At 43.5% G+C, this 22,140-nt stretch overlaps 1 protein-coding gene across 1 annotated transcript in view; it reads left to right on the top strand.

Annotated features, from left to right (window-relative positions):
• The first annotated feature begins 928 nt into the window (after window positions 1–928).
• The window catches only part of NCKAP1 (NCK associated protein 1), a 487,736-nt gene continuing 466,524 nt past the window's right edge, over window positions 929–22,140 (top strand). Inside the window, exon 1 of the mRNA XM_085648703.1 lies at window positions 929–1,381. Within this exon, the coding sequence (XP_085504829.1) occupies window positions 1,274–1,381 (108 nt within the window). The 5' untranslated portion in view covers window positions 929–1,273. The remainder of the gene's footprint in view (window positions 1,382–22,140) is intronic.

The following is a 22,140-nucleotide window of genomic DNA, read 5'->3' as shown; positions in this document are numbered from 1 at the left end:
CCCAACTCCTCTTAAGATGAACCAGCTCCGGGCTCTCCGATAGCCAAGCCTCTGCTCCCGGCCTCATTAGAAGATGATGCGGGCTCAAGCAGAGCATCTGCAGGCTACGATGCTTTACTGAGTAATTAACCCCTTGAAGCGGGTGCACTGTTGAGAAAACCCCACCGATATTCATGCAAATTAGCAACCAGGAGGCAACCTCCGTTCTCCGAGCGGGCCTGAGGTGCAATAATTAGCTGGAATAACAAGCATTGAAAATGCAATAGGTCTCGCCTTTTATTAAGCTAAAGCCATTTGCTTTGCTATACAATACCATTAGCAAAGCAAATGGCTTTAACTTAATCAAATGCAAGACCTATTGCATTTTTAATGCTTGTTTCTCTTGCCGCATAATTTACTCGACCATGCCGCATAATTTTGCCCTTTCCAGCCGCATAATTCCAGTGGGCCTGGTTGTACTCTAGAGGACAGCTTGAGACCAAGTGCAGGGTGAGCTCAGCTGACCTCGGGCAGCTTTCTATAAAATATGCAAACATGTGGGAGCACAAGTGTCGCCATTCCTACAGCTGGAATGGTGTAGGGGGGTCAACTGGAAACAGATCCAATATGTATGTTGTGTTCCGCTATCATTATTGAACGGGAGCACAGATTTCTGACTCGCCCAGATTGGGAGCCCCAGGATAAATTCCGGAAAACTCATTAGATGACAGATAATGGATCCCCGAGAGCAGAGCACGCAGGCGCTGTGGATAACTAGTAATCACACGCCGTGTTTAATAAATAAGATAAACGTCTTGCCAAAAAACATATTTACAAATAACACTTTCTAAAAAATAGTGTGCTTGTGCAGAAATGCCAGGAGTTGCATTCGAAAATGGTGTTCACTGGACCACGGCCTGTCAGTCCTCTTTCTGTGGCGATGATCGCTGCTCTCCACCGTCGGCCTGGGATGGGAGTGAACTGGGATTGGGAGCGGAGCTCCGGGAGGGAGGAGGAGGCCGGCCGAGGGAACAGACCCGCAGCAGGAAGGACGGAAGAGGGGAGACGGCGAGAGTGGCAGCGGGCGGGCCGGGCCCCCTGCGGTCTGCTCTAGGACTGTGGGCGGCGGCTGCCGGTGCAGTCACTGCTTTTGGGGCGGCTCCAGATTCACTCGCAGTCTGTGCTCCAGAGCCGGCAGAAGCCCGAGGGGAGCCGCGGGCCGGGTGCACGGAGTTGCGGATCGGCCTCGGCTCGTCATTAGGAGGCAGCGGCGGCGGCGGATCTCGGCGGCGACATGTCGCGCCCCGCAGTGCAGCCGAGTCAGCAGAAGCTGGCCGAGAAGCTCACCATCCTCAACGACCGCGGCATCGGGATGCTGACCCGACTCTACAACATCAAGAAGGTGAGGCGGGGTCCCGGGAACTCTGACAGCCACTGCTCGGGGAGTTGGGAAGGGGCAGTGGTGGGCGTTGCCAGAACAAGTCCACCCTCAAATCTGCGTTTTCCAGTCTCCAAATGTCAATTTCTAATTTTATTTTTATCTCTTGCGCGCTAAAGCTTTCCGAAAGAAAATCAGGGCAGAGCAAAGCGTCATCAAAGTCCTCATTCAAAAACTATTACTACCACGACTCGGTGCCAAGAAGACCTTACTTCATGTCCCGCTTGTCCCTTTCCCTGAGGAATTCTGCACTTATGACCCTCGTTGTAGTGCTTTATGCACGTTTCAAGCGTGGGGAAACGGCCTGGGAACTTGTGGCGAAAGTGAGCATCATCGCCCGGCCACTCCTCGCCCACGCCCCGAGAGTGTTTATCATTTGGTCTGTGCACGCTGCACACCCGCCCCCTTCTGCTGAGGTGTCCTCTTCATAGCGCACGATATACAGGCCCCTACACGCCGTACAACTCTAGTCTTGAACCATTTAACACCCAGCAGCTGCTGCTGGTGCCACTACAGACTATTCATTGAGCGAGGCAGTGAGTAAGCAGTAGATGAAAACGCCACGCCTCTGTGCTCGGATATGAAGTTCTCAAGTAACAGGGTGGCCAGCTTTCTTAATGTCGACCAATAAAGTTGCCTGGTGTTAACGTAAGTTAAATGAACACTCGATAGGGACGCATCTGTAGAGACAGCCTGTTCAGTACAGCGCCTCATACATTTAACTACTTGTCAGCGTCAACCCTGAACGCATTACTGTCTGATGCTAAGAAGGTTAAGAAGTCCCACTTCAAATGTTGGCATTTATTTATTCGCTGACAGCAATTTCATCCATTAACTTGAGTATGGCTTGTACGTGTACAAGACAAAGTAATCGAAGGTGTGGTTTTGTGCCCGCTGCTTGAACTCTTCAACTACAAGATGCACAGAGCAGAACTGAAATGCAACCTTAAAGGCAACAGAACTAGCCATATTTTATCATAAGTAACCTGAAATTTTAAAATCGTTTCAAAACTGATAAAAGCTGGTTTATTAAGCCTGTTTTGTTTCTACCTTAGATGGTGGATTCACAAGTTTTGAGAGATTAGCTTAATCGTGACAGTGAAAACAGTATTTAATCCTGTAAGGAAACCATCCTAAACTGGGATGGATTTTAGTCCAGTATGGGCCTGATGTGATGGAGAATATGGAAAGTTACTACTAAAAAAGTAAATGTCTGGTGTATATGAACAGAATACATGAAGCTTTGAACAAACGAAGACACACCTTTAAACTCCTGAACAAACCTTAATTGCACAAAAGAGTCTCCTTGGAGTTAGGCCTATCATAAAAAATAACCCAACCTCAGCAAAAGACTGGTTGTGGCACAGATCACAGCACACTCAGTCGTCCCAAAGAATAGGTGCTCCACTCCCATGGCTAACCATCCCAACAACACTCCAATTATTACATATTCTGCAAAAAAGATGAGAGAAGCTCTCTGTACAAATCAGTCCAAAGAAAACCTTTTCAAAACCATAACATAGTATTTGAAAGATACATAAATAGATCCAGCGCCAGAGTTCTGAATAATTAATAATTGGACCAATCGGTTGAAGAAGCTTGATGGACTACTAATGGGCTATGTTGTAAAAAATCTTTTATGCCCTGAAGAAGTCTCAATGTTCAAGGGACGAAACGCGTTGGCTTTGTCTCGTCCTTATCATGTTTAACAAGATGAAAATAAAGAACACACTTTTATATATTCTCATGCACTGGTTCGTGGTATCTTGACCAACAAATTTGATCTCTACACAAGCTGGATTGTATTAATTAATCAGAACCACTACAAGACGGTTTCCATCTAGGTTGTAGCACAGAATCAATGATACTCTTGGCTATTAACAATTTGAGATTGGACAGTGATGGGGCCAGATGACAGCACTGTTCCTTTTAGAGTTATCGCTTCATTTGACACAGTTGACTGTACGATTCTGGTGGGTTGCATGAGGGCAGTTGGACTGAGGGACACAGCCTTCAGCTGGCTGACTTTGTTTCTAAATTATCGTAACTGAGCTGTTCAACTCAGTCCTTTCACATAAACTATATCACAGCTTATGGCCAGAGTCCCTCAGTGCACCTTTTTGTCACTACACTTGTTCAATGTGCATATCACCAAAGGATGCAGACTATAATTATGCAAATGGCTTTCAACTCTTTTTCCATATTAATGACTCGGCAGCCTCCCAGAAAGAGTTCTAGAACACAATGACATTTATCTGGCCCTGGATGAGCAGCAACCAAATAAAGCTCAGCGCTGGCAAGACAGAGATTGTATTTTAAATAATCATGTTGGTCTCTGGTCAAGTGCCTATTGGCCATCGAAACTGGGCAACTCCCAATCACAAAACCCTTGGCAAAAAGTTTGGGTATTGTGGTAACTGGCCACCCTTCAAATGGCAGCCCGGGCAGAAACAGTCACTGCTAGATGTGCCTTCCTTTAAAACCATTCAGGAAATTGGCACTCCTTTTGCCATTGAAAACTCTGAGATCTGTGCCACTATCATCTCAGAATTAGATTTTGCCATCTCTATCTATTTGGGGTTACCTGCTGTGACCACTCAAAGGCTACAATTTATTCAGACCGAAATGGCACCTTTCATTTTAAAATTTCTAATAAGGTCCAATGTGACACCTGTCCCTAAACAATTTAATTGGCTGCTCATAAGACATATAATTCCATTTACGTCCTGCTGGATTACATTTAAACCCCTAAACAATCTGGTCCCATGTTTCCTGAATAAAGAAAATTAGGAAACGTGCCAGGCTGCGCGCTTTGATCTATTCGACTAAACTATCTAACTGTCCTAAAATATAGGAGAGAAAAAATGGGTGGATGAAGTTTCTCAGTTCTAACTCCCACGCTATAGTACTCGCTTCCACAACCTGTCTGTGCATGGAAACAAACTTCCTCAGATTTCGAAAGTACTTTAAAACGTGGCTTTTTATACAGGCATTTAATTAATAGACCGCATCCTAGAGTCCCTGTGACTCAGAAGCCTTTGCTCCTGGTAACTATGTAGCGCCATGAAACCTATGGTGACTGCATATTTTACTAAGTGAATTTAACATAATATAACATTACAGTGACAGCAATCGCTTACTCTGGCACTTTAGCTATACGATATATCCAATTCAACTACGGTATGGAAATCCATGTAATTAGGGTTCTCTTCACCTTCTTTTATTAAGTTTAGGCCTCATGTCATGCCCCCAGGATATTTTAATGTTAAACAAAAAGATGATGGACAGAAGCCCGACATTATCAACCACTCGCCCCCAGATCTAGGTTAAGTCCATCGTTTTTGTGCTCGCCATGCCACCCCAGTTTGGAACCAGCCATCTGCAAATTAGTCTTGGCCCTGTTCCCCACAGGAACATTCCAGCCCGAACTGCTTGGCCAGGTCCTCCCTGGACCAGAAACAAGCATCCTGGAACTGGTTTCGAGGCATCACCCTCTCAACAGCCAGGCCAGCTTGAATCAAGTGTCACAGCGAGCAAGGGACCCACGTCTGGGCATACCCTTCCCACTTACAGTGACCATATCAACACAAAAAGGTGATGGGAGGAATGCTGAACATTGTCAAACACTCGCCCCAGTCACAGATCTGGGTTAAATCCATCTTTCTTTGCTCACCATGCCACCTCAGTTTGGACCCCGCCATATGCAGATCAATCTTGACCCTGTTCCCTGTGGGAACAGTCCAGGCTGAACTGCCAGGCCCTCCTGGGACTGGTCTTAGGGCAGTTTGGGCAGGACTGTTCCTTTGGGTAACAGGGTCAAGACTGATGTGCATATGGCTGGGTACAAAGTGGAATGGCATGGTGAGCAAAAAACAATGTATTTTGGCCCGGATCTTTGTACTGGGGGTGAATGTTTGACAATGTTCAGCATTTCATCTATCATCTTTTTGTGTTGCCATAGTCACCCCAAGTAGGAAGGGTATGCCCAGACGTCGGTCCCGTGCTCACTATGCCATTGGATTCAAGCTAGCTTGCCTGATGAGGGGTGAATCCCTGAAACTGGTCCCAGGATGCTTGTTTCCTGTCCACGGAGGACTTGGCCTGGCAGTTCGGGCTGGACTTTTCCCATGGGGAGCATGCTAAGACTGACTTGCATATGGCTGGGTCCAACTGGGGTGATATGGTGAGCAAAAAAGGATGTATTTAACCCAGATCTCTGTAATGGGGGTGACTGTTCGGCAATGTTCAGTATTCCATCCATCATCGTTTTGTGGTATTTTAATGTTATATCATGTAAAAATTCCCACACTTTGCTGATGTTTGTGCAGTGCTGATCTAGTGGAAGATCCTTTTTTTTTTTATAATCCATTTTTATTCATGTCTACAGTCAGGTTTAAGGTTGTTGTGAAGCAATGTAGCATGATAACTCGAAACATGTAGAGAATTCTAAAATACAATGTTGCACTCCTTATTTGTTATAGCATGCTAGTGTCCAGAGAAAGAGTTTACATCTGTATTATGAATTTGCAAAAATTTAAAGATGTTTAAGACTTGGTACACTCATTAAAAGCACATCTCACCCCAGATCAGTGGAAAATGTGTTCTTGTTTGTTTTGCACAGTCGTTTTGTTTGTATAGCACTTTTGCTGTCAGTACACGTTATTCTGTTCTGCTGTTGAATCGAAATTTATGTGTACCTTTATCGTGGTGGGTCTTTACATTTTAGGATGTTTATACTGTGAATGCTATTAAGTGAGTCATTCTAACACATTTGCAGTGTTTTTAATTTATATATATAATTTAAGCGAACTGTGTAGATGAGCACTATTCTTTGACGCCCAGTTGGTTTATTGTTTTCCACCTGCAACTTTGTGTAGCACTCTTTTGTTTTATGAAAAATGTACGTTTATGAATTTGTTTCAAAAGAAACATTATTATAGTGATAGCTATGGCTAAACTTAATGTGAACGGAATGGCTGGAACAAAACCGAAACACACTGTTGTGGTGGGAATTCCTGTAGTCTGAAGTTGTACTGGTTGTTTGCAACTGGAGATGCCCATTTACCTTTTGCCTCCCTGGAGCCTTTACATTTTCTGTAGTAGAAATCTCAAAACCTTGTTAACTGACAAAAAAAAGTAAAACATGAAGAATATGCATGTTTCACTGTCACCCATTGCTGTCCACCCGCAACTCACGGAAATAGAATCTACCATGGCCCGAGGTGAAAAAGATTCCTTTATGAGTTTCCCTTGTGCTTTGTAAATGATTTCACATACACTTCCTTTCTAAGCATATCCCCGGGTTTATGTAAAGTGCTCCATTGTCCCTTGAGGCCATTGGGTGCTGTATAAATAGCATGTATACAAATTAAATACAAAATCTTTAAATTATTTCTGGTCAGTGTTTGGCAGCAAGTGGGAGACCCTCTCACAGGCTAGCGTGGGTAGAGCTAAATTTACTAGAATGTAAAGGACATTCTTGTACTACTCACTTCCTATGCTGTAGGCTTTCGCCATTCATACAGCTATGGAGATCCCACCATGAAACTCTGTATGGAATCTTTTTAAAACTCACCCAAAATAAAGTACGTCATAGCAACTGCCCATTGTGACATGGAATAACATGCGCAGGGAATAAAGTATCTCTAAATATGCACATAATGATTATATGCAAATTGTCTTTAGCTTCAGTGACCTAATTAAGTTACTCATCGTGCCATCCCAAAACTCCTTGGTGGCTTGAAATATCCTGGTTTTGTTCAGATGCCACATACATGGAACATTCACATGGGGACCTTGTAACAAGCAATTAGTATCTTATTGGCAAGGAACATTGTTTTATTAAAAATACTTGCACACTGAGGCAGGCTTTTTACATTACCCCTTTTATTTATTTTACTTGATCACTACTATCAAATAATTAAATGAAGTTAGTTTTGATTATTTAAAATTGCTGCTTCCAAGAACGAATAAAAAAAACAGTACACACATATACAAGTAAGACTATAACAAAATGTACTTATTTAGAAAGCATATTTCATCATAAACCTCATGTCTAAACAGAACTAATTAACCAAAGTTGTTTTATTATCTGTCCCATTTCAAGCACAACTATTGTGTGTCTTACAGAGCCCCTAAGTGTCCACAAAGGTGTCAGGAAATTTATCAAGGCTACGTATTAAATGCTAGTTATTATTTATAAACCCTAACCTGTTTCACGCTGCCAATCTCAAGAATTCTAAACCATGATTTTAAGTCTTTAGCTATCAGCTTTGGGCAAATGCCCAGAACACCTGAGGATGTCTCCTCCTGTGCCCTGCAAAGCTAGCAAAAAATAGTTTAAATTGTATTTCACTTTACTATTTTTGCTGAAACTCTATTGTTGTGAGAAATATCTGAAATCAAATAGTTTGCCTAAATAATTGTTTTGTGCTATCTGTTAAATACTATTCAGGCTGTAATCCAAAGTATTTGTCTATAAATATATAATGCAATGCATCATAATCCAGGCACTGAACCTCACAACATTTGAAAAGTCAGAATATTCTGAGGTTTTCTCTTCTAAGATTTAAAAATGGATATTGACCAAGGAGAATCCCATTTTATGGACTTTAATATCTAGAGCCACGTAGCAGTCGGAAGTCCAAGACAAAGGTTGTTTGCCTGCTTTTTGAATAACTAGCTACTCTGGACATGTTTTAATGGAGATATTCTTTAGATAAAAATTCAATTCTGTCTAATTGTTTAGGACGATTCGGCTTCTGCACTGGGACACTTGAGTGTGTCTCAAGATCCGCAGTGAAACTACAATAACCAGAAACATCACAATAAATTATGGGTTCAAGCAGGGCTATATGGTATCCTCTTTACTTCTCTGTACTTTAGACATGGGATCTTGTGCCAACGGGACAAGAAATTTCCACCTAATGGAGCACAATGAGTTAGTCTTCTGCAATATGCTGTTGACACGGTTACGATGGAAGCAACAGCCATTAGTGGACGTTGCCATCAATAGACTAGTTGAAATTATTTAATTGTGAAGGTTAAGAAAACCAAGATTCATACAGGTGCAAGAAATCTATATTTCCCGGGAGTTGGTAGGGTATAAATCATTCAGTTGAACATAAACTCTTATATGGACGAGTGAAGCAGGAAAGGTGGGCAAGTTCTAAGGTTCTTTAAAATGCCCTTGCAGTTAAAGCAGCCTTTTTAGGTTGAGCCTAGGCAGCGCGCATGCGATGTCTGCAAGACCTGATGTAATTAGTATATGGAGTGTAACGTCACCTGCTGCTTGCCATTGGTTCACTCCTGCATTGCTCTTCTTTCCTGGCTCTTTATTGGTTTGTGCTCCCGATATATCACTTCTGTTTTATGTCGAGAAGCCCCGGCCGAATACAGTTTTCTTACGCTGTAGGTGTTTGTGTTTTGTTTAGGGACTACTTCTTTTATTTCCTGCTATTGATATTTCATCACCACGGCGCCCGCTTCAAGCATTCATAACTTTACAGTACATAGACACCGTGCTTAATGTTTTAGCACAACGTCCACTTTCATGTTTATTATTATTTTTTTTTAACACTGGCAGTCATTTCACGGGCCGCCATGCGCATAACTTTTATGTGCACAGACGCTGCACTTTGTTTCAGCACGGCAGCCTCTTTTATGTCTACAACGGCAATAGCTCCAAGTCTCGCCAATGCCAGAACTATTGCATTGCAAAGGCTTTTTGTGACATTGAGAACACTTTTTAAAAAAACTCTACAAGCCAATGTAATCCTCCATTTCACCCAGACGTAAGTCAAAATCTGTGCCATCTTTGATTTATGGAACCTTGGTGTTTAGAGGCAAGTTGGCACAGTTGGCTCAATCAGGCCTATCTAAAATGTATTTTTAATCCACCAAAGTCCTGTTCTGGAGTGCAATTCTTAAAAGGAATAGCATCATGATCAAGCATCATGTACGTAAACTCTTACTGACTTACAACCAGATTATTTTATGATTAGATATGATTAGATAAAAGAACAAAGAGTTGAAGCAGAACACAAGGCAGTGCAGTGTGCTAGTAGCCCAACGTGCCTAGCCGCAAGGGCCAAACTGTCTTTGCATATTCCTTTAAGACGCGCGGTGTGCATTTGTTTGTCAGAATATTGCTAGTGCGGAAAAATATGGGTGGGGGGGGGGGACAAAGGCAGGCTGGGCCTCTAGACCCAGGAGGAGGATGAGAATAAGCCAGTGGGTCATGTTGGAACTGAACCAATGTCACCGAGTTGTGACATTTAAGAGTACTGATTGAATATCGTCAGCTTGAGAGTAGAGGTAATATTGTCTAATGTTCCACAGTCTTTTGATGATGATGAAAAGTTTTATAGATCACTCGTATGCCCGGATGCCTCTTGGTGCTGCCGGTGATCCAAGAAAGGAGACCTAGTTAGTTATCGTACATTCAGGTTTTGAAGGACTTTCTAAAGCCAAGAAGGTTGAGGCAGACTTTACAGAATGGGGGATACAGTTCCAATATTGAGCTGTACATCTGATAAAGCTTTCAATTCCCCAGGAGACACGCTTATGAGGAGGAACAACCTGGTACTTTGTGCATCCGACTTGATGGAAAGTTAAGGTTTCTTTCTTTTTACACCCACATTTCTATTTTCTTCAATGAAATCTTTGCATAACCTTTTGCTTTGCAGTCTAAAAGAGTGATAATACACTAGTCACAAGGATGATTTATGTTACCTTATTTTAAATGGTGGGTGTAGTACTGAATTACGGCTGGGATCAGCAATAAGACATAACTACCATCAGGCTAGAATAATATAGTCAATTTAGGCACCAAAATGTAAATTAATTGCGACCATATTGAGACTCTCGAGCTATGGGATGTATATATTTTGCCAGTGGCCAGGTGGTCGAGGCCACATCAACATAAAGGAATGTGATGTAATTGATCCATTCCGTCCCTAGGATTGGGTCATTAATGTTTTGTGTGTCGTTATCATCCGAATGACATGTTGGTTTCCATATTCGTTTTGTGTCTTTGTCTTTCATCCACATTAATATGCCAGGTCATCTCCTACAGTAAAATGGTTGCTCTGCTTCCCCTATTTCTTATTTTTTCTCTTTAACCAGTTGCAGATCTCCTCCTGAGATATGCTGATCAAGTGACTTTTTAAAAGCTTTTCTCAGGTCCTTTTCCTCTCTAAATTTAGGTTGGAACCAGCAACACAACTAAGCGCAAGCGGTGTCTTAAAGGCTTGTATCTTCCATTAGTGAGAATATAAACTCTCCTATGTGTTGATATATTTTCAATCAAAGTTGCCAGACCTGTGCTCCTTGGACTTAAGACTGCGCCTTAACCAGAATTTAGGACTGGTGTATCAATATTCCTGCATCCTATTTAATTTTTTATTGCTATAGCATTTATTGCTCTTCTATGACCAGATTAATCTAATAAAAACTACCCTCCCAAGAAGATGAACGTATGTTTCAAGGCTGTTTAGCTGTCTCACACTAAAACAGGTCTTGTGGGCTGGAAGGACGCTTTCAACTCTAAGAAGTTGAAAGAACCTACGGCTCACTAATGGATAATCCAGAGAATTGCCTTCACTGACAGAGATGTATGGGATGTGCAGCTATATCAGATTTACTTCTGCTGTTAAGGGTTCTGAGAGAAAATGCACTTAGCCGCCATGCTCGGCCCCCACAGGAGATCAGTGCCTTTGCTCCTCATTTTGAATCATGGCAACATTTCTAGTATCTCTCATACAGTCTACAAACTCTGTTTCATTTGTTGTTGAAATTAAAGGTTCAAAAATAGCATTATAATTGCTAGTCAAGAAAATATTTATGTCCGGCTCAGCTCAAAGAGAAATATTTATTTCAAGCTCATTTATCAAAATCTTCTGAGTATGTTCTTTTCTGTCGTTGTCAGGAGAGCTTTCCATTCATTAATATTTAGTTCATGAATTTGAGAATGATCTGGTAGAATATTGAAAATTTTTGCCAAATTATCTTTGTTTGTAATCAGCTGAAGCATGGCTGGCAGCAATTTCCTGAACACCCTCGATCACCCATTATCTCTCATACATTCTGCACTGCCCTGCTTGATTCAGGAAAGCTGATAGAAGGCACCAGATCTGGGACCTTAGAGAGCCTCGGCCCCCCTTATTTCACACATGGGTAATAGTTAAGTCAGTAGTGCCGCACTGCTCACTACTGAGATGCAATATGACACCCGCAAAGCAAGCAAGATGTCACCATGTCCAAGTGCCCACAGAAGAAGGATCAGCAGTAGTGTACAAGACTGACAACACTGACCCAGAGGATGAGTGCACTGCAGAAGGGCACCATAAAAGGGATACAGTGGTCCTGAACACAGGGCATTCAGAGGAGGGCCTACAGGCACTGGGCTCTGGCAGCAGAAGCTGGAAGAGGACGTAGCTTATGAAGATTCAGCCTAGTGAGGAGAAGGACGAACAGGACTGCAGATAACTGGGAGGCCTGGTGGTGAACAGGGGGAAGGAGCTTGGCTCTGCCCCCTCTCCCACCTACCCGACTACACATTGCCTCTCTTTTTCCCCCCCTCCCTTCCCTCGGCGCAAACACATCAGGAAGCTCTTAACCTGGCCAGTGGAGGAAGATGACCCGAAGGTTACCCAGAGGGGGCAGAAGTACTTAAAGGCCATAATAATATAACGGAGGGAGGCCGCATTAAATGGAGTGCCTCTGTATCCAATCGCAAGAAACAGGGTCAAGAGGGAAAACCAATTAGCCAGTCACTTTAGCATAGAGTCTGTGGGGTGAGCCCATTTTGTTGACTGAAAATCTGCAATGGGTCCCCTGAGGAACAAAGGCTGGAGCAGAATCCGGTAATGCTATTAGAGCATTTGTACATGACCCTTGCTAGAACAGGGAATGGAAGGAACAAGTGCCACATAGCACATGGTGAAAGGATCCTGCCTGTAGCCTCCAGACACAAAGGAGATGCCTGAACCCGAAATAACTCTGTGTTAGTACATCACGGACAAGAATAATGGTTATCACCTAGGCAGAGGTGGGAGTACCCTAGATAAAACTTAATTCTTCGGGGATTCATGAAAAATCAGTTGGAGAAAGTGCAGGAAGAAGCACAAAGGGAGTATTTGGAGGGCTGGTCAGTGGCGGCTGGGCCACAGAGGGATTAGGTGAGACGTCGAGGTCAGTTTAACCAAAGAAACAAATGGGTACTTCCGGGCGAATTTAAAAAGAAGCAACAGCAGTACTAGTGGCCAGTTGCCTTAAACTGCTTAACTGTATAGTTCTCGGTTGTAGTTCAACCACAGTTGCTTTCTTCTCATGCGCCTTTGTTGTTTTCTCCTTCCCTTCTGCAGTTCTGTGGTGTGACATGCACCGAGCTTTTTGATTCTGCTCTGCTGCTATACAAACTTGACTCCACCTTCATCTGGCATTCCCCACTCTTTGCGTCCTTCTTGCTCAATATCTTTTACACACCTGAAAACAATCTGCTCCAGGTTCTAGCAAGTTGTTTGAAGGACTCCTTGTACGTTCTGGCTTGTTACTGGCATAACTCTGGTGAGACCTGGTAAGTCCTTCGATTCCCTGAGCGAGAGGAGGGCCAGACAGTGGATCTCCTCCTAGAAAGGTCGATAACTACGGAGCTTGGACCTAAAGGACTCTCTAACTTTTTCTCCATTGAATGAGTGCACTGGGCCCGTCCCTTGCCCTAGCGCGCTGTCTCATGCTCTCATTGCAAGGTTTCTTAATTATAGGGTCAGGGCCTCCATTCTTCACCATGTACGTGCACATGGTTCCCTTATGTATGGAGACAAAGCCATCCTAATATTTCCTGGTGATTCAAGGAAAGTGCATGATCTTTGGATTTCATTCCTGGCTGTTAAGAGATAGTTACGTGAACATAATATTAAATACAGTTTGCTATTTCCAGCAAACCTTGGAGTACAATACGAGAATAAAGTGCACTTCTACTAATCCCCTAGAGAGGCAGCGGATTGGGTAGAGTCCTTGAGAATAGGCAAGGAGTAGCAACCATCAGACTGGAGGGAACAGAGGCAGCAGTGGGAGGTAGATCAGTTTGCCGATGCCTCACACCCGTTAGTCGACCTCACTCTTCAGAATCGTTGGGGCGCGACCGTATCCTGGTTTGCTCGCACGGAACCCTGGGGGCAGACCTTTCACCATTGGCCACACAGAATTCTTTCTTTCCATTGTGCTTGGTGACTAAAACCCAGAGTGATGTGGTTTGCACTAGTTGAGTGAGGGTTAGGTGCTTGTTGAACACAGACGCTCCCTGTGGTTCAGGTGTTGAATGGCTCCAAAGTAACCAACAGAAACTGGGGAGTTTCGCTCTGACTTCCCTAAGTTTTTTTAAGGCTTACTACTACTGTTAACAATGACACTGAATGTGCTATCTTATGTTTGTCCTGCTTATACTATTGCTGGGTTGGTTGTTTTACTGCCCTTAGTGGGGCGGTCTGGGGGGACTGGGCCTGCGTGTATTGCTGAGCTTCTTGTGGGCTTGCGATCTCAGTGTGTGTGGGTTCTCTGGACTGAAGATGCTGTATCTGTAGTTGTAATTATTTTGTCTTAGTTGACTGATTTGGGTGGGTGCTTGGGGCGGGATCTGCTACCTCTAGCCTATTGTTTTTTATTGGGGAAGGTGATTTGACTACTGCCCAAGGGTGGGATTTTGGGAGGGGTGAATTCCTTAACTGATCAAACCTTTACATCACGCTGGGGGCGATCCTGGTCCAATATTTTGTGCAAAACTGGAATAGTGCTAGCAGTAGGGCGTTGGAGTGGACGCATTGAAAGTAATGTTGCATGGCATGTGTATGGCCACCACAGTCGGTATCCGCCGGATGTTGGAGGGGGACCTGATGCGACAGGAGGCTGGGCTAGATTTGCTGGAGAAAACGCTGAATGCTTCTCGTGAACCCATTAGAGAGTGGGTTAAACATTGTCGTAGAGTGTGCAAATTATGGGACAAGTTAGAAAAGCATGTCTGTAATGCGGGATGCTGCAGGAGGATAAGGCGGGGTGGTTGCTGGCATGCCTGATCAGATCCGAGACAGAGGTGTAACCCATATTGGCGATTTGGGACCAGCAGGGCTGACTGGTGCACACTCAGATGTTCTATTGATTCGGCCTCTGCAACACATTTGTGAACGGTCTACAAGGAGGCCCCACTTACCCTTGCAAATAGAGTGCTATCCACTTATCTTCTTTAGTTGTCCCTGCCTAGCCTCTCTCCCAAGGACTGTAGTCAGTTGAATGCGCCCCTTGAGAAACAAGAATTGCTGAAAGCAGTAAGGGCGCTGAAGTCTGCCGAGAGTCCAGCTCCCCCCAGTGACTTAGCAGAGTTTTACAAATGTCCTCAACGCCCTTATAGATAAGTTATTATTTCTATATACAGAGGTCCTGGATAAAGCTATCCTTTTGGAGTCTATTAGGGAGGCCTTAATCTTAATGTTGCCAAAACATGGCAGAGACCCACTGGAGGTGACTTCCTATAGACCACTATCTATGTTAAATGTGGACCAGAAAATCCTTAGTCATATGCTCGCGGCTAGACTGCTCCCACACCTGACGCATGTGATCCATGCAGATCAGTTAAAATTTATCCTGCGTCGGAACACACTGCGTAATCTACGCTGACTGACCCATGTGCTGCTCCTGAGAGTTGCCTGGCGATTATTACGTGCTTGCCTCTCTTTATATTTAACAGCCTTTTGACTTGGTGAGATAAGACTACGCCTGGAAGGTGCTAGAGAGTATAGGACTGGATCGCACCTATATCAAGTGGATTTAGCTGCTGTATAGTTCTCCCACGGCCAGGGTCAGAATGGGCCGGTTTGTCCCTGAGATCACAGGCTTACAAAGGGGCACCCGTCAAGGGTGACCCCTGTCGCCATTGCTTTTTGCAAAGAAGCCCTTGGCCTGTAGACTCAGACAAGCCCTGCATGATATATGGGTTGGCAAAACAGAACATATAGTGTCCCTCTATGCAGATGACGCCATGGTATACATACGACAACCTGATATATCGGGCCCGATATTGCTCAATTTCTTCTAATTTCTTTTTATATTTTATATATCAATATATTGAGAGAATTTTGGGAGTATTCGGGAATTGCAGGTTAATAGTGCTAAGTTGACCCTGTTCCTCCTATGGGACTACGATGGAAGGTGGATCATTTTACATATCTGGGCATGCATGGGGAACAACAATAGTTCAACCTGAAAATTGGCCTGTGTGCTTCGTAGTCTCCAGCCCTCAATCTCGTTCTGGAGCACTTTAAATCTGGCCCTGTTGGGTAAAATTGGGTAAAATTGCACTGATTAAGACGGTGGTTTTGCCTAGGTGTTTGTATGTCTTCCAAGGGGCCATGTATGAGATTCTAAGAGACGTATTTCGGAAATTGGACTCCTTGATGGTGGAGCTGGTAAGCAGTGCAGAGTAGCCCTTGCTACACTTGAAAGAGCATGGTATAAAGATTGGATGGAGATCCCAGACCTAGAGCTTGATTATCTGGTGGCCCAGCTACAGCACGCTGTACATTGGCTGGATGATGAACTTAATTGGGAAGGATCCTTGATAGAAGGCACGCACAATGGTCATCAGCTCAGAGCGCTATAACTGCACGGCCGGGATATCCCAGACTCTTTTCCTCATTTGATTCCGATCATGGGTAGGCTTTGGTACAGAACCATAAAACACATAATCCGCGGCACACGTACACCCCGATTTTGGATATCTGGATTTTGCGCCCATTTGCCCAAATAGGTGGCATTATGGCAGTTTCTAAATGGCGATCAGGTGGATGTATAATGGTGTATAATGTTGTCTGACCTCTTTTCGGAGGCCGGCTTAATCGCCATGCAGGAGGAGGTGGAATCTTTTGGTATAAGAGGGGGGGTCAATTCTTGCAATATGCCAAAATAGCAGCCATGGTGAGCAAACCATGGCTGAACTTCCCGGATGCTCCTGATTCTACACATAGACTGGTGACTTTACTATCTATGGTGGGGAGTCCCCGACTTATCATACATATATAGGGCGCTATGTGCCAAATGGATGTTACAGCGGCTTCGTGAAGTGGAGGCCTAGCAGAAAGTTAGTGACGATCCAATAGCCCCTAAAGACTGGTTAAAAATTCAAGCGGGTGTGTCAAGTATCGATCTGCGCCAGGTTCAAGCAGATTTAGTATAATATCGTACACATGGTATATATGCCCCTTAAAAAGACTACACTCTATATACCCAGATAGGGGACAATGCTCTCCTTGCTGCGGTAAGATGGCATTAGACTTTGTATCCATATTGTGGCACTGCACTGTTATATCTTTCTGGGCGGATGTTCTGTCCTGTGTAAAACATGTAACTGTCAGGGATGTCCCTAAACAGGTTCTTAAATGCCTACTAGGAAAAATCTCCGATAGTCCTAAAAAACTAAATTGAGCAGGAAATACATGATCCTGGAGCTTAACAATCAACTGGATTAGCTCTTGAAGAATGAGGTCTGGAAATGGGACCTCATTGAGTGGGCTGGTGTTGAATAAGCTCACATGGAAAAAAACACGCAGAGACGAGAAGGCTACAGACACCTTGCTGGGCTGGTACGCTATGCCAGATATTACTGGAACGTATGAAGCTAACAACCTTGCATTCTTGGAAAAGGTTGACTTGATAGGCACTAAAGATGGCCAAAGAACTATTTGAGTGGGGAAGGTATACTGGAAAGGTTATTGTCTAAGCTCATATGGCACTGAAATTGAAGTTTCTGTACAACAACTAATAGACTCTTATCTGTTATGCATGTTTATAAGTCTTTTATACTTTTAGAAAACATCTTGATGATTGCATGAATTGATTGTACTCTTTTTACAAAAGCATTTTACTGAACTTATTTTTTAGAGCAATGTAAACGCCATTAACGCACTCACCTTTTGTATATGCACTTTAACTAGTTTACAGTGATGGTTGAGTGCAATGGACTATTGTAACAACCTCGCCATTTCACATGTACTGTATACGCACTTTATCTGAAATCGATGCTTGGTATAAGATAAACAGCATCATGTTGCTCATGTATTGCACAAGCACTTTATATACGAGTAGGACAATAGGTTTGTCTCCAGACCGTTGAGGCTACCCTGTGGGATAGGTGATAGCTTTATTTAAATCCATTGTGATTCTTTTCAAACAGGTGTATTTTGGTGCCCTGTGAACGGATGAGTGTATGTACTGTATTTGATTTGCATTTTGTGCTTTTATGGCCTTATATTACTGGAACCCACAGAGTAGGATAACGTATTGGAGAATATTGAGATGGAGGGTGAGGGCAGAGAGTCAGGAAACCTAGAGCTATATTGCTAGTCTAAAAATAATTCATTACATTTATTTGACTTTGTGGAATGGCACTGTGACCTCAGTGATTAGATATCCATGTACGTTATTTTTGTATTTTCTTTGGAAACCTGGGGGGAGGAAGAGGGTGGGATGGGGTGAGTGTTTCTCTATAATAAACACTTTGTGTTTCAATGTGTGCACAGAGGCCTGTTGGCCGCACCCAGTTCGCTTTTCGAGAGCAGTGCGTGGATCGGAAAGTTAATAGCGTTTAATGTATGGTTGCATCTCTCGTTCAGTAATTCCTTATTGACACTAAGGTTTTATTGACTGCTGAATTGCATGTTTACCAGCCATTAAGAATGTATTTGAAAATAAATACTTAAAACAAAATTGAAAAAAATACTCACACCCCTTGGCCTCTCCTTCAAAAAATGCAATCTAATTTTATTAAGCATCAAATCCAGTAAACCCTTAGGCAAATGGGAGAAACAAAGGCCATCAAAGACAGTTCGCAGTCAGCTGAGGCTCCATCGCTTATTTTCATTCAGTCTAAAATGACCCACTAGGTCTCGCAGCAGGATTTGTATGGTAAAATTGTGGAAGTGATGACCACCACCAGATAAGCATTGTAAACAAAAATAGGTTGATATGGGTTTATATGGGGTTAAGGGAAGAGCAGAAGAAGCGTCCTGATCGCATTATTTAAGCAGAAGACCCATGTGATAGAACTTCAACCGAACGCCAGTATCCTGCAGAAGCATGTCCTGGATAATTACATTCTTGGAATATAGGCTGAATACTCTAAAGGCAGATCCCGCCACAACAGCAACCCGAGTGGTGGGTCTTCCAGAATAAGGGGAATGGCGGTGACATGATGAGTTACTTAGAACAATGGTTAAAACCAGAGGTGGCGTCCCCAGGACTCTCACAGTTGTATGCATTGGAAAAAGCCCACTGATCCCAATATGCCGTTCACCACCAGATTCCCCTTCGAGACCAGTGACGGCCCGCCGACTCCCCTACCAAGATGTTATACTCCATGGTGCCCACAAAATGGGTCAGATAAGAGTGGACAATAAAAAGCAATGTCTCAATTTTTCCAGACTAAGAGAAATCGGTATAAGAGATCGTTGTTCCTGGAGGTTAAAAATAGATCCACATGAAGCGTGACTGTGTGTTATTTTACTGTTTTCTGCAAAGATCAAGGTCATAACCAGCGACACAGTCCTGTTGCTCACTGACCATCAGGACGCATAGGGGCTGGCTCGACATGTACAGCACCAAAGATGAGGTTGGGTACACAACTTGTCTACAATTCCAGAGACTAAAAGACAAAGGAGGCACACTGTCACAGCGATTTAGAGAAATATGCAGTGGCAGAGAGGGTGCAGAGTTGGAGACAGTGAGCAACCTTCAGGATCAATGCAAGCCATGAAAGACTCATGCTCCCACATTGACCAGCACCAGCTTTTAGTTCGACTCCAAAGGTTCCTTGTACGATGACCTGGATGCTTACTGTGCCTCCTAAGATGGCAGAGAACCTATAACCTCCTTGCATGGGTACAAACATTAAAGTGCAATCTATAGGAACTCCCTTGAAGGGAAGAGTATTTGAATACTTAACCATGTCACAACAGTGTGGGCAGTGGATTGAAGGGAGAAAACTTGGAGTACAAGGCTACCCCTCTAGATTATTAGTCTGCTTTATCAATTTGTGTTAGATTTGTTTTTGGATAGGGGTATGTAACCTTTCAGTCCTAGTGTGGGGTTGTCGGTATTCGTGCATGCTGCATGCCAAACTAAGGCTCCATGGGGTAAAGGTTTAGCATTGGTCCCACTGGGTTCATCTCCAATAAATAGCGTGCTGACCTGCAGGTTTAAAACTTATCCATTATGACAAGGTGTACATTAATAAGCTTTAAATTCTTCGCCTGGAATGTTAGAGGGTTACATTACATTACTAAAAGGTACAGGGTGCAATCATATATTAAAAGGACAGGGGCACACCTTGTCTTTCTGCAAGAAGCACATCACACGGGTAGAGAATCTGATGTTACAGAAACACTGGAAGGGCGGCTGTACTAAACACTTTGTTGAGCCTATGCCAGTCGAATCCTGATCTGTACTCACCAAGGGGTACAGTTCCAGGTTACCACAGCCATAGTGCACTCCGAGGGTTTTAGGTCATAGTAAGTGTCGGACTGGATGGGAGGGATATTGCATTAGAAAATGCGTATGCCCTTAGTTTTGACCAGACTGTGTTTCTGATTAAAAATGCACCTAGTGAAGCTTACTTATTACCCAGTGATAGTGGGTAAGGACTGTAACTTCATAATAGGTATAGACTTGGACAGATATCACCCTCCACTACCATCCTTTACGATGACGAGGAATGCCAGTGGGTTACACATTTTACTCCTTTATGCATGCTCTGTATGTTGGACTCCGTAAGATAGCCAGTGCCACCCGATTGCACATGGTGGTAGCACGAGCTGAGTGCTCGTTGCGACACTTAGAAGATCAGGTGTTTCGACACTTGACTTGTGAGGCAATTCAAAATATTATTAATGAGAAAAGGATACCACGTCTTCCATACTGATGGAATGCGAAGCCTTCACGACTGTTATACATGCGAATTGCTCAAGACAGTGAAGATAGGGAAACTAGAGGACAAACTGAGAGTAGTGGAGAAAGAGAGGCCCGTAAGACCTGTTCTGGGAAAAGCTGATAAAAGAAAGGGAGAAACTAGCACATCTAGTTAAAACTAAAGCTTTGGTAAAGGAGATGGTTATGGGAAAATGCCTGGACTGAATTGCTGAATTTTATACAACATATATAGACCTACCTGGCTTCCGTGTTAGCTGATACTTTCACTACTGTGAGACGGGAAGACTGCCTGTTCCCAGTGATAAGAGAGACCTTACTTGTGTCCCTTCCTAAGCTAGGAAGGAATGTGATGGAAAAGGCATTGCACAGACCCCTCTTCTTGCTTAACTCCGATTACAAACTATTGAACAAAATCCTGGGCAGTATGCTCCTTCCATTGATGCAACAATTAATTGATTCATATTAGAGTGGGTTCATCACCGGTCGCAAAACAGCATTCACACAGGTGGCTTTGAATTATGGATGGATCAGTGGATTCCCCTCACCGAGCAGTGGTGGAATGCATAGATGCCCAAAACGTTCTCAACACCCTTCACTGGTGATATCTGTATACTGCAGTGGAACGGAGGAGGTTGGTTGTGGTTTTCCTGGCCTGCACCTTTTTATTTTACATCTAGACCAGCAGCAAGAGTCCGAAATGGGCAAATGATTTTCAGACTCTGTGTTCGTAGGTAGAGACCCATCAAGGGTGTCCCTTATTCCCACTACTCTTCACCATAGCAGTGGAGCTGCATGCACATCTATTGAGGTGAGTGACTGTTTTCAGTGGCATAGCTGTGGATGGCAAGGTCTATCACACACCATTATATGCAGATAAATTCTTTTATTTTTAAAAGATGCCCACACAAAAACCACATGTGCTATTGAGGCCCTCAAGTTATTTGTCAATGTCTTGGGGCTTGCCGTGCATTTGTGCAATTCCAAAGTGTTTCCTTTACATTCAGCTATGAACACGGAATTGTTGTTCGAAGCACGTTCCAAACTAAAATGGTAGCATATTACGCTGCGTTAATTTTGGCGTACAGATCTACCACTCTGAGGAGAACCTCCTGTATAGGAATATAAGACTGCCAATGACAGCAATAAAGGAGGGAGTAATCGTAAGAAAAACTTTCCCTTTCTCAGTGGCAGGGAGTTAATTAATTAATGCGGTACCAGGAGCTTCCCACTGGGCCATTTTTGCTAAATGGAGTAACCGAACAGAGCAAACCACCTGTCTGCAGAGGTCTGAAAGTAAATTGTGCAACTAAAGGGAGAAACACGTCTGTCACTTCTGAACCTAGAGATCCTTGAAAAAGCTCAATGCTTGCTTGATAAATTGTGGGAGAAATGGGAGACTGACAGTAATAAACATATTAACAATAGTAATTGTGGATGTGTTCCAAGTACTGCCCCAAGTGTTCCCAGAAACGTTTGTTACACTTGGGGAGATAAACCGGTTTTATCCAGGAGCATTGGCCCAATGCCCTAGATGCAGGGAGGAGGAAGAAAACCGTTTTCCATACGGTCTGGAGCTGCATGAGTTTGAAAATGTATTGGAAGAAAGTTGTGCATTGTATCAGCGAGGCCACTGAAAGACTCCTGTTCATACACCTGAAGCCTCATTACTGGACCTCTTTCCGTGCCCCAGAAGTAAAAAGTTAGTTGCAGATTAGTTAAGTGGAACTGGTCCAATCATATGGCAGATGAGT

The sequence above is a fragment of the Triturus cristatus genome, chromosome 3_2 (genome assembly GCF_964204655.1).
Source record: "Triturus cristatus chromosome 3_2, aTriCri1.1, whole genome shotgun sequence".
NCBI lineage: Eukaryota > Metazoa > Chordata > Amphibia > Caudata > Salamandridae > Triturus > Triturus cristatus.
The sequence above is the reverse complement of the archived record's forward strand: the minus strand, read 5'-3'. Positions and strand labels throughout refer to the sequence as shown.